We start from the raw sequence: 12,584 nt of genomic DNA on the forward strand, positions 1-12,584 counted from the left end.
TTGGTATCGGAGAAATCGAATCTATGAAGTTCTATATCATGGCTCAAAAGCGAATTGAGGAAAAGTTGGAAATGGTAGATCAAGAAATATCCGGCATTCGAGCAGAATTACATGATCTGCCAACAATCAAGGAAAACATGTCATCTTTGGCGAAGAGTATTGAGAGGTTAGGAGTACAGGCTGAGAAGCAACAACAGCAACCAGAAACACTGTTGAAATATATTGAAGGAATGATCAAAGGGAAGACAACGATGGAAGAAGTACTAGAAGGACCATCAAGTGAGTTGACAGCATGGTTGATGTCAGTGATTGGACGATGATGGGAGGAAAATCTGAGGAAAAACATACCAAGTTGGAGGGTGAAGATTCTGCAGGCGACCAAAGCAAATTTAAAAAAATTGAAATGCCAGTTTTTGTGGGAAATGATCCTGATTCTTGGTTTTTTAGGGCTGAGAGATACTTTCAGATACACAAACTGAGTGAGTCAGAGAAAATGACTGTGTCCATTATTAGTTTTGATGGAGCAGCTTTGAATTGGTATAGATCTCATGAAGATCGTGAACCGTTTGTTAATTGGGACGATTTAAAGAAGAGACTTATTGTTTGATTTCGATCGAGTCGTGAGGGATTAATTCTGGGAAGATTTTTAAAGATCAAGAAAGAAATTACAGTGGAAGAATATTGGAATTTATTTGATAAATCAGTAGCACCATTGCCTTTTCTACAAAAGGCTGTCTTAGAAGAAACATTTATGAATGGTTTGAAACCATGGATTAAGGTAGACATGGAATGTTGGGAACCTATGGGGCTTGCTCAAATGATGAAGTTGGCCCAAAAGATTGAGAACCGAGAAGTGATAATGGGAGAATCAAGTTTCAAACGTGCAGCGGATGGAAAATTCCAGGTTTCTGCTTGGTCAGTAGTAGTATCGATAGATTGCGACGCGACCAATAATTTTATATCTGAAAAGTTAGTAACTCAATTGTTGTTGCAGTCGCAGGAAACTTCTGATTATGGGGTTATTTTGGGGTCTGAATCTGCTGTAAAAGGGAAGGGAATTTGTAAACAAGTGGAACTGCTATTGGGTGAATGGAAGGTTGTGGATAATTTTCTGCCATTGGAATTGGGGGGGGGGGGGGGGGATGTCATTCTTGATATGCAATGGCTACATACATTAGGAGTAACTGAAGTAGATTGGCGAAAACTTACCTTGACATTCATACAAAATGGGAAGAAGGTTGTATTAAGGGGAGATCCGAGTCTTACGAAGGCTAGGGTGAGTTTGAAGCACATGATGAAGACATGGACAGAACTTGATTAGGGATTTGTGATTGAGTGTAGATCTTTGGAAGGTGGAATGGCATTTGCAGCGTTGTATGGGGTTGATGAAGTGTCTACCATTCATGAGTCTATTCCAGCCGTGTTAGCTAAGTATGAAGATGTTTTTGATTGGCCTGGAGAGTTGCCACCACAACGTACCATTGAAGATCATATACATCTTAAGAAGGGGACTAATCCAGTCAATGTTCGACCTTATAGATATGCATACCAGCAAAAGGATGAGATGGAAAGATTAGTTGATGAAATGATGGCATCTGGCATAAAAACCTAGTACTAGTCCATATTCGAGCCTGGTCTTGTTGGTGAAAAAAAATGGTAGTTGGCGGTTTTGTGTAGATTATCGTGCGTTGAATAGTGTGACCGTTCCAGACAAGTTTTCTATTCCAGTAGTAGAGGAATTTTTTGATGACTTAATGGGGCTAATATATTTTCGAAGATTGATCTCAAGGTGGGATATCATCAAATTAGAATGTGTAAAAAGGATGTGGAGAAAACAGCTTTTAGAACTCACGAGGGGCATTATGAGTTTCTTGTCATGCCTTTTAGGCTCACCAATGCACCATCAACATTTCAAGCTTTGATGAATAGTATCTTTAAACCTTACCTACGCAGGTTTGTCTTAGTCTTTTTTGATGATATTTTAATTTACAGCAGAAGTTTGGATGAAAATCTTCAACATTTAGAATGGGTGTTAGAGGTGCTGCGAGAGAATAAATTATATGCTAATATGCACAAGTGTGGGTTTGCCAAAATGAAAGTGGAGTATCTTGGCCATATAATTTCGGGCAAGGGTGTAGAGGTCGATCCCGAGAAAATTAGATCTATCAAAGAATGGCCCGTGCCCACAAATGTCCGTGAAGTTCGTGGATTTCTTGGGTTGACAGGATATTATCGAAGATTTGTAATGAATTAGGCTGCTCCTTTGACTCAATTATTGAAGAAAGGAGCTTATGAATGGACTGTTGTAGCTGCTGAAACTTTTGAGAATTTAAAGATGGCTATGATGACTCTCCCAATCTTAGCACTGCCAGATTTTTCCTTACCATTTGAAATAGAGACCGATGCTTCTGGATACGGGGTAGATGCTGTCTTAATTCAAAATCATCGGCCAATTGCTTATTTTAGCCTGACATTAGCTATGAGGGGTCGTGCTAAACCAGTTTATGAACGGGAATTTATGGCTGTAGTTTTGGCTGTGCAATGTTGTAGACCTTATCTTTTGGGCAGGAGGTTTGTAGTGAAAATTGATCAACGATCATTGAAACTTTTATTGGAACAAAGGGTTATCCAACCTCGACATCAGAGGTGGATTGCTAGGCTTCTTGGCTACAATTTTGATGTCGTGTATAAACCGGGACTAGAAAACAAAGCAGCAGATGCCTTGTCTCGTGTTCCCCAACTTAATCAACTTACTGTGGAGATCAGTTAAATTGGCAGTCCCCAACACTGAAGTTGACCCTAAATTAGTCCAAGAAATTAATGGGATGGATCTGAATGTCTTGTTCAATGATGAAGATATTCTCCCTATTAAAATTCCCCTGGATTTGCCTAATGATTTAGTGTCTATAGTCGGTGATTGTGGAATCATTATGGCTTAAATTAGATGTGCAACTGCCTTTTCCTCCTCCCAGTCATTATGAAGGTTGTCTCCTGGAGCACTAGGAGTTTGAACGACCCCTCTAAACGTGCACTTAAAAAATTCATCAACTATTGTAGTCCTAATGTAGTCATGATTCAAGAATCTAAGAAGGATACCTTGAACTCAATGCTAAGTTTGACTGCTCCCTTCGGAGTGACAAGTCTCGTTTTTCCCCTAGTGTGGAACGGGGAGGATTCCTCCTATTTTCAAAGCCCTCATCAAACTCAATGCTATGTCTAGAACGCTAAGAGTAGGTGGTCTGCTTTTGGTTAGGCCAAAAGTGAAGTTTCCCTTCATTTTTTTATGGGATTTTTCTGATGTATAATGCATATGTTCTTTGTTTTTTTTAGCTCTTAATTGTCTCGCTGTCTTAAGTTTTACATTTGCAAGTCTCTCTTTTCTTTCTTTGGTACGCACACAATAACCGATGGGGTAACCTTTCTATGGTTCTACACTTAGTTTCTAAGTTTGACTGCTCCCTTCGAAGTGACAACAAGATTTGTTAATGCCCACCCTTTCTAAAGGGATTTAGTTCATTGTGGCTAGACAAGAGGCTCCAAACTCATGTTTGACAAGACAAATTTGTTAAAACCATCTCAATTTCTAAAGAGTACCTCCTATCCTTTTTTAACTCTATCTAGGCTAGGTTTGGACTAAGCGCATCATAGGTAAGTCATGGCAAAGAAACAAAGGAAGACAAAGCTAGAAAAGTATCCATGCACTTATTTATTATATGCATGCAATCAAGCATTCACAACACACGTACCATTTTCTCAATCATGCATTCACATCTCCATAAGATATCGCTAAAAATGGGCTTAAACCAAAAAACACTGGCAGCTTATTCTCAAATTTCAGCACATATACTCATCAACATTCAGAATTTTACATCACAAACCCAAGCTCAGTGATCAAGGGTTGCTAGTCATGCTTTTTATGCAAGATCTAAGTAATCTAAGAAGGTATAGTGCTCATTATTGTAAGGAAATTTTTTTTAGAAATTTTGAAATTTGGGCAAAATTTGAACCTCCAAGTTTAGACTAAACATGCAAGCAATTGCCCACCCCCACTTAAAAAATTGCAAACTTTTGAAAATCAAAATAAAGGGAGAAAAATAAGGGAGAACTTTGGACTCCCCTGGAAGGATCGACATCCTTGGCTTTGGTTTGAAGCTTGCATGGATAAACCTCTTCATTCCTTTTTCATTGATTATTCATCCTTGTTCCTGAAAATCAAAGAAAGTTCTCTCAATTTCATTTATTACTAAAATTAGGATAATTATATTAACTGTATTTTTAACACTTTTGGTAGTTTATGTTTTGGGTGTATTTTCAATGGTATTTTTATATAAAGTACAAAGTTTATGGGTATTCTGTATAATTTAGCCTTGAAATTTCTCAGACATGCATCAAATCAAAATTTCAAAACCATCGGTATACTTATGGAACCTCTTTAACAAAAAAAAAAAAAAAAATCAAACCCATGAAGTCTAACTAACCGAACACAATTAGATTTCTAGTAGCAGTAATTTACCACAGAAACATAAATTAATAGTTAGAAAATAATTGCATGGCATTTCTATAAATTTATCACATGATCTTTCTTCTTCCTTTTTTTCTTTCCTTTTTTTGATAGAACTCTAACTAAGTTAGTTAGGCTTCTACATGTAGCAGTTAATTAAAATAGAGACAGAAACTATAGATTAACAAACAATTGGAAGGCCTCTCGATCAATTTAATACACAATAAGTTCATACTTGTGTCGTTTTGGAAGTATGAAAAACGAAAAATCGCTATTTTCCCTAAACGAGAAACCTCTTCATTCCTTTTTCGTTGATTATTCATCCTTGTTCTTCAAACCTCAAGCCTTAAAATTGAGGCAGTAGAGGAAATTCTCTCAATTTACTTCAAAGGAAGGATCATGTTCTCTCCTACAAAGGGTGTGTTTCTAATTTTCATAACTTTATGACTTAATATGGCAATGTTGTATAATGCAAATCCATAATAGAAGAAACACCATTTGCAGCACAACCAAGAAAAATGAAGATTGAATATAATGTAATGCAATAAAATTAAAATACTAAAGAATCTTGTGGTCCCTTCCTTTTCTTCTTTGTTTTTGATAAAGTAACTGCATTTATCACACAAACAATTAGATAGAAGACTTAAAACCCTAATCTGCATCGGACTAAGTTGATATTTTTCCTCTTTCTTTGTAAGTTAAAAACCACATGAGTTTGACACTGATTACTACCACCACAAGTCATTTAACTTCTTCAACTGCCTCATACTTTTCACACGAAACTGCGTCATACAAATTAACCCATAATAAAGCTACCCAAATTCCAAACCCCATCCGATTGGTTTCTGAAATCAGTAACTCTCATGGAAGGAAAAACTTGGACAGACTGATGCATAAATTGAGAAATGAAAGTTTGAAAAAGATTCTTACATCTTTGTCTATTAGAAAAAAAATCGATTTCTTGCAGTAGAATCGTTGTTCCCTACCATTCTCAAAACAGCCTGAATAGCCATGTTAAGAACACCGAGCCCAACACTGAAGTTGAAAGAGGAGAAAAAACAGCATGTTGAAACAAATGAAGGTTAAACCAAAAGGATTGAACTATAGTTTCCAAAGTTTTCATTTCTCTTATATTCACGTAATAGTAATAGTAATAGTAATTCCTCATTCAAACAACCACTTTTGTTTCAACAAAGAGGACAAGGCTTACGATCCCTAAATAGTTAGCAGTATTGCTATTTGGAGAAAATGTTAAAGTTAAACAGCTGACAATACCTTCCAGCCCCTACCACTACTATCTTTTGGTTAACAAAATCACTCAATGGCTGCCCTTGAGCTCTCACATTTCCCAATAGTCCAGCGAGAGCAACACCAGCAGTTCCCTTTATGAAATGAAATAAACGAAAATGAATGTCCTTTTAAGTAATTATCAACTGCATGAATACAACATGAACTACTCACTTGTATGTCATCGTTGAACATGCAGAACCTCTTACGATAACGTTGTAATGTTTCAAAAGCCCATTTCATTTGAAAGTCCTCAAACTGGCATCATTCAAAATCAAATTGCGAGATTACGATACTGATTACTGGCAGTGAACACAGTTAAAAATTTGATATCTTAACCAATAAACCTGAACAATAGCTTTAGGCCAACATGTATCCACGACTTCCATAAATTCATCAACAATAGATAGATACTCTTCTCCCTCCAATCTAGGTATTCCTATTCCCTGAACTCCAAGGTCACCGAGGCCAAGAATACGACTTCCATCTGTCAAGACAATCACGTCAACCTGTAGTTGGAAGAAGAAAATACAATGAACTTCAAATATGGTGTTGCCGGAAATTAAAAGGGATTTTCATTTTTATTTTGCTCAAAATCAATGCTCTTGAGCTTTTAATGTCCCGAGAAATGTGAAAGTTTCCCAATATATCGTGTATGGAATTTTAAACTTTTCAAAGAAAACAAGGGTGATCAACATACAAAAGCCTCCTGTGGATAGAAAATTAATCAAACGAAAATTCGATTGTTCTGTAGCAGTTTGACTTTGTTGTCAAGAAAATTAAGAGTGATAAGAAGGCGAAGGAGTGACTTTGAGTGGTGGCAATTAGACAGCCAAGCAACTACACTCAAAGTTGCAGGTCAAATAGGCAGCAGGAAGAAACAAAGAAGAAGAAGAAGAAGAAAAGTTTTCGATCTATCAAACGTGATCAACATACAATAGAAAGTCATTTAAATTATCCAAATATCTTTTGAAGTAATTTTAACAATTTCAAAATAACTCTTAATCATGCTCTAAATATGGAATGAATTATCTATTCAACTACAAATACAAAAGTTTTCCTAAATCACTCTAACTAATTATACAAATTCCACAACACATAGATCACACGCTTCCCAAGAACCCACAAAATTATTCAATGCGGCATTTCACCAAACAGCTGGTGGATGGGGACAACAAAAACAAGTGTTTAACAAAATTATCTTAGAAACAAACACATTAATATTACCTGAAGATGGAACTCCAATTGAACAGCCTTGAAAAAGTGATGGAAAAACAAACAGAACATAAAGATTGTGGGACTCCTCAACTCCAATAAATCCTGCAATGGAAAAATGGGTTAGAAGAAGGTGGAAAAGCATAGTAGAGGATGATGATAATGAAAATGGGTAGTAATGTTTTTCGGTAGCTATCTTTTTCTTCTCTTTTTTTTTTCATGTAGTTGATGGTTGTTCTTGATTGTCTTTATCTTTTTTTTTTTTTTCCTTTTTTGCTTTTGGGAAAAAACAGTTTGTTGAATAAGAGGTGATGATGCTGGTGAGGGAATTTATTAAAGTAATGAATACTTTTTGGAGGACTTAAACAAGTAAAAGGACGAAATGTATAATTAGTTAGAGGAGGACTTAAACAAGTAAAAGAACCAAATGAAGCAAGCTCAAGCAACAAATTTTCTGTTAAGTAAGCATAAATATTAACTAGAGACTTAAATAAAATATTTCACCACCACCACCACAACAACAACAAAAAACCCAAATATATCGCCATTGACAACAGAAACAGATCAATATAAGCACAATACATTACATGGAAAATATGGAGATAAACGACATGAAGGTTTCCCTTTCACTTACAAAGAGAATCATTAAGTAACTTCTCGTTGTTAGTACCAATATCTAGCATTACTGGAAGAATCTGTCAATTAAACAAGAGTAAACTTAATGAAATTCAAAAAGTGGGGTTAAGAAAAGTTGCTAAAAAAATGTCAACATTAAATGATATTAGTATTCTTAGATAATCTACAAATTTCATGAAGAAAAGACTGCAGACTTGAGAGTTACCCCCACAATCAGGAATACTTGCTGGAACGGGAAAAAGATATCGGCAAATTCTAAACACGGCACACTAAAACTCTCACTCTCCTGGTTCATGCCTAAAATCACATGTACATGTCAATGCTGATAGTGCCTCTTTCACTGAAACAAACCAAATTTCAGTACCAACTAAGATTCAGAAAATAAGGTATTTAAGATGCAGAAAATAAGGTATTTAAGATGCAGGAAATAAGATAGTTAAAATGCAGGAAATAAGGTAGTTAAGATGCAGAAAATAAGGAAACACCCCACATCACTACAGTGCATAACAAATCTATCACATAAGCACAAAGATAAATACCGAGTGTATTAGTTGAAACTTAGCAAAAACAAAAAGGACATAAGCTTATTCTCAAAATTCAGAATCTCACGTCACAAACCCGAGCTTAGTGCTCAAGGGTTGACAGTCATGCCTTTTATGCAAGATCTAAGAAGTTATGATGCTCGTTATTGTAATGAAAAACTTTTGAAAAATTTTGAAATTTGGGCAAAATTTGAAATCCCCCAAGTTTAGACTAAACAAGCGAGCTATTATCCACCCTTCGCTTAAAAAATTTCTTGGAAGTAGCCCAACATGAGAAGATAAAACAATCTGAATGCAGGCAATCCTATAAACAATTAAAACAATAGCCACAACTGATTGAAATCAAGTTGGATAAACAACCATTGGATGAAGGGAGGGCGTTGAGCTTGTCTAAGAAAAACATACTCTTTGAGGGTTTATGCCAGCAGCAGCAACATACATATCCAGCTTTCCTGTAGGTATTCCTATACCCTGTAGGTTCTCACCTGCAATTTGATGTACTCCTTTTCTTTCTTCTTCATCTCATGTATTTGTTGAGTTCTTACTTGCTTTGCACACAAACAGAAAACAACATTAGTACTAAAATTATTACATAGAAACTAGTATCTATCTCACAGCATCCAACTACCATAACCTGATTGCCAATAACCCTTCTCTGGAGTTCAACATTTTCCTACTGTAGCTTGTCAATTTGAGCTTTAAAAGCAGCCTTACCTTTGGCTTCCTGTGGAAAAGAACTTCCTTGTTCAATGTTAAATAGAGAGAAATCATGGAATTTAGACAAGTCTCGAGATTGTACTATTCGTGTAACTGTTGCAATCTCCCTATCTTTAACTTGTACTACCGACTTTAGCCTCTCAACTTTGGTCTCCAACCTTGATATATCTTAATGTAGCCTGCCACAAGAAAATAAAGGTGACTGAATACAGGGAACCATGGTTGTGTGAAGGAATATTAAAAAGCTTTGCAACATCATTACCCTGAAATGAACTACATTTATTCCATATCTTAAACCAATCTCCCATAACAAGAAATGAACCAAAATTAGAAACAGTAGCTCTTTCAACACTACCGAAAGACATAATCTCACGAAGACACTTGGCAATAAAATCGAATCTTTAACGCATCACCATTCTCATCAAATGTTAAACAAATCTCCTCTTGATTCCAATTATTTGATAAGCGAGAAACAAAATAGATCATATTAAGTAACACAAATTCACGAAAAATCAAACATAATAGATCATTAAATTGAAATGTGACGGTAGACTTGACTAAGCCTGATCCTCTTAGCTCAGAAGACAAGGACGGGTCGTGTTATGAGAAATGTCAAGGTAGACTAAATCTCATGTAAGTCACTAGTCAAATAAACCAACAGCTAAAACAAAGCAAAACAATAACAAAAACCCACAAAGATGTTGTAACGACAGTAAGACGTATTGGTTATGATAAACATATACTACTATGAGTTAGGAAGATCATGGATCCAGCCAAAATTATAGATGAATCAGTGATAATCAAAAGTTGAAATCAGTGATATCGAATATTTCTTTAACCCAATATGTTTAAGGTTGCATTTTGTTGTTTCCACACACATCTTGTGACTATGATCAAAGCATTGAAAGTGCAAGAATATAAGTTATAGAATAGATAGATTCAAATATATTAGCAATATTTTTTGCGGTACATCAGAGATTTAGAAGTAAGAAATTATATGAATGATAAATCAAAATAGTTCAGAGACATGGCACCTTTTCCTCACGTAGCTCCACTAAAACAAAGTGGTAAAGGGGAGAAAGCTAAAATGTGGCAAATGCCTTCTTCGCTAAAATGTGGCAAATGCCTTCTTCTTTCAAACATGAAGAGATTGATCACAAAGTCAAGTTGAAAGCTAAAAAAACTTAAGCCTCTATTTGGCAACAATTTTGTTTCACAAAATTATGCTTATGAAAATTACTTATGACTAAACTTCTTTGAACAATTGATAAAAATGTTCTTGAAAACTACTTTTTCTTTCCTAGTCTTTGAACAGAAGAAAACAAACAAAACTAAAAGCAAAATTATTAGAAAATGTGCCTAAATGGACAAATAGTCAGTAGGAAGAAGAGGATTACAATATATTAGGTTAAAATGTTGAACTATGATGCTAACTAGAAGAGAGCAGACCACCTAACACTGATCCAAACCACAAGGTATGAACCTTAAAATTGGTGAACGTGTATCCACTTTAAAGGTTTAAGTAATGACTTCACTCTCATTATCGATTGATGTCATTGGATTGATTTTTCTCCCAAGTCCCTTGGGTTTTCTGGAGTTCCCCACCCTTGCTTTTCATCTAATCTTAGTGAAGAGTTCTCTTTTGGCTCATCTGAAACAAATGCCACCATCGTACTTTCAAAGATAAGGAATCCGACTTCACTCACTTTTCGATCATCTTTTGTATACAACCTTCACTTGGTGTAAATTCACCCCACACTTTCATTATTACAATCTTACTTCTCTTATATCACAATGGAATAATCTTTGTAATCTCTCGCAGCATATGTGCTCTTTTGTAATTTCATCCCATCAATGAAATTATTTATATGTTTCTGATAAAAGAAATGTCTCCTCAAAAAGAATAATAATAACAATAATGTTTGATCAAAGAATCCTTTGGACAAGTCTTGGCACATTGGGAAATCAAGCCCTTGGCATTAAACGCCGAGATCATGATATGGGAATTCCAAAATGTACAAAAATACAAATATTGCTCATGCTCATGAGATTGAATAAGCAACTTATACTCTCTGACTGCAGAAATCCTTAACTCTTAAAAGAAAACAGGAGGCATTGGAAGATGAGTATTTATTACCACTTCCAAATTCCAGTGTAGTGCTCATATACTGTTAACAGCGGTGCCTAAATCCTTGGGGTATTCGGTAGACCGTCATCGGATGAGATTGTAATGTAATGTAATCAATAACCAATGGTTGGATTCAGCGTTTTAGAGCCGATTTGTAATTAAACTCATACATTTCAGCTCTCCAAAGAGAGTCTTTGAATTCAACATAACATTTCTAGTTTCAATTACTAACCTATTGGTGGAGAGCAAGTGCCATAGGTTAAGAGTTAGTATTCCAATCCTGACTACTCCTGACATTACCACGAAGTGTAGACTACATACCTGTAACTCATTATTACTTATCGCACCCGGCAGCCCAAAATCTAAACTCTGTAAGCTTTATCTCATCTAACAATGCCACCCAAAAATCATGCACCAAAATCAACCAGAAATAGAGGTTCAAAATATAATGGAACGGCAGATAAAAACAATACAATAGTAAAAACCACGCACCTTTTACAAACTCTTCCCAAAGAGACAGGCTCAGTTAATCATCTTCGTCGCTCTCGTCACTGAAATAACTTGCTTTCTTCTCTTTTTTCTTCTCTACAATGTTCTCACCGCCAGTCAGGAGTCTCTGGTCTGCATCTCCGTCCACCACCGAGGCCCAATTGTCATCCTCAAACCCTTCTCCAACATCCGATCCCCAATCCTCCTCGTGCCTAGCACCAACTCCACCCCTTCTTACCCGCTTCGGTTCTGGTCGCTCCCTTGGCCCCAATTGATTTTTAGGGCATTCATAAGACAAATGCCCATCAATTGCGCCGCACTCGTAGCACCTACTCTTATCCTTATAAACCCTCTTCCTTATAAACTCAGCGGCACGACCATTATCAGTCGCTATAGCAGCCTTAAGAACACGGCCATTCAAAATCTTCCCGTGCATCTGTTTCGCGGCCTTCACCGCGTCATCCTGAGAAATAAACTGGACGAAGGCAACGCCGCGAGACTTGCGAGTCTGTCGATCTTTCAACACCGTAACACGAGCGATCTTACCAAAGTTGGAGAAGAGAGTGTGGAGGTCGGAATTAGTGAGTGAATAGTCGAAATTGGAAACATAGAGAGTAGACTTCGAAGGAACCAAACCTCCAGAACCACCGCCAGACTTAGTGGAAGAGTGTGAGTGTGAGTGCGATTGCGATGAGAAGTGCGACTGTGAAGACGACGGCAGCGACGGGTCAGAAGAGGGGGCGGAGGGATACCGGTAATAGAAGGTTTCGTCCTCGTCGCTGTCGCTAGTAGGGCTATTGGTTTTCTTTCCCTTGGGCGCCATTTTTTCACCCGAGTGCCGTAAACAAAACCTATAGAATGAAAATATAGACTTAAGGTTTAGGAAATCGACCAAATCTAGGAACGAGACAATTACTACGAGCGGTTTGTTTTATTTAATATTAAATAATAAATAGATTTGGTTAATTTCGATTGTTTGAATTGATTTTTTTTAAAGTCAATGCTCACTCCTAAGTTTCACTAACTTTTTGCAATATCACTCTCTATAAATAAATTGTTTCTTCATCTT

The 12,584-nt window shown here is 36.4% G+C and overlaps 2 protein-coding genes across 9 annotated transcripts in view; both read right to left on the reverse strand.

Annotated features, from left to right (window-relative positions):
- Window positions 1–3,821: 3,821 nt before the first annotated feature.
- The window catches only part of LOC116403315 (NAD-dependent malic enzyme 2, mitochondrial-like), a 101,600-nt gene continuing 92,837 nt past the window's right edge, over window positions 3,822–12,584 (reverse strand). The window contains exons 1-12 of one of the 8 annotated variants that reach the window (XM_031883981.1): window positions 11,348–11,419; window positions 8,981–9,077; window positions 8,816–8,905; window positions 8,587–8,729; window positions 7,845–7,979; window positions 7,638–7,698; window positions 7,016–7,108; window positions 6,136–6,297; window positions 5,963–6,046; window positions 5,777–5,883; window positions 5,432–5,536; window positions 3,958–4,205 (exon numbers count right to left, since the gene is read on the reverse strand). In XM_031883981.1, coding sequence (XP_031739841.1) covers window positions 5,443–5,536; window positions 5,777–5,883; window positions 5,963–6,046; window positions 6,136–6,297; window positions 7,016–7,108; window positions 7,638–7,649 — 552 coding nt within the window. In that variant the 5' untranslated portion in view covers window positions 7,650–7,698; window positions 7,845–7,979; window positions 8,587–8,729; ... (1 more) ...; window positions 8,981–9,077; window positions 11,348–11,419 and the 3' untranslated portion in view covers window positions 3,958–4,205; window positions 5,432–5,442. Of the gene's footprint in view, window positions 4,206–5,431; window positions 5,537–5,776; window positions 6,047–6,135; window positions 6,298–7,015; window positions 7,109–7,637; window positions 7,699–7,844; window positions 7,980–8,586; window positions 8,730–8,815; window positions 8,906–8,980; window positions 9,078–11,347; window positions 11,420–11,518; window positions 11,565–12,584 lie in introns of those variants that run through there. The other 7 variants (XM_031883983.1, XM_031883979.1, XM_031883980.1 and 4 more) reach the window with 7 other exon arrangements.
- Window positions 11,516–12,371, reverse strand: LOC116403314 (U11/U12 small nuclear ribonucleoprotein 31 kDa protein-like). The gene has a single exon (XM_031883977.1). The coding sequence runs from the start codon at window positions 12,336–12,338 to the stop codon at window positions 11,553–11,555; it is 786 nt and encodes a 261-aa protein (XP_031739837.1). The 5' UTR covers window positions 12,339–12,371; the 3' UTR covers window positions 11,516–11,552.

Source organism: Cucumis sativus, chromosome 4 (genome assembly GCF_000004075.3).
Source record: "Cucumis sativus cultivar 9930 chromosome 4, Cucumber_9930_V3, whole genome shotgun sequence".
Lineage (NCBI taxonomy): Eukaryota > Viridiplantae > Streptophyta > Magnoliopsida > Cucurbitales > Cucurbitaceae > Cucumis > Cucumis sativus.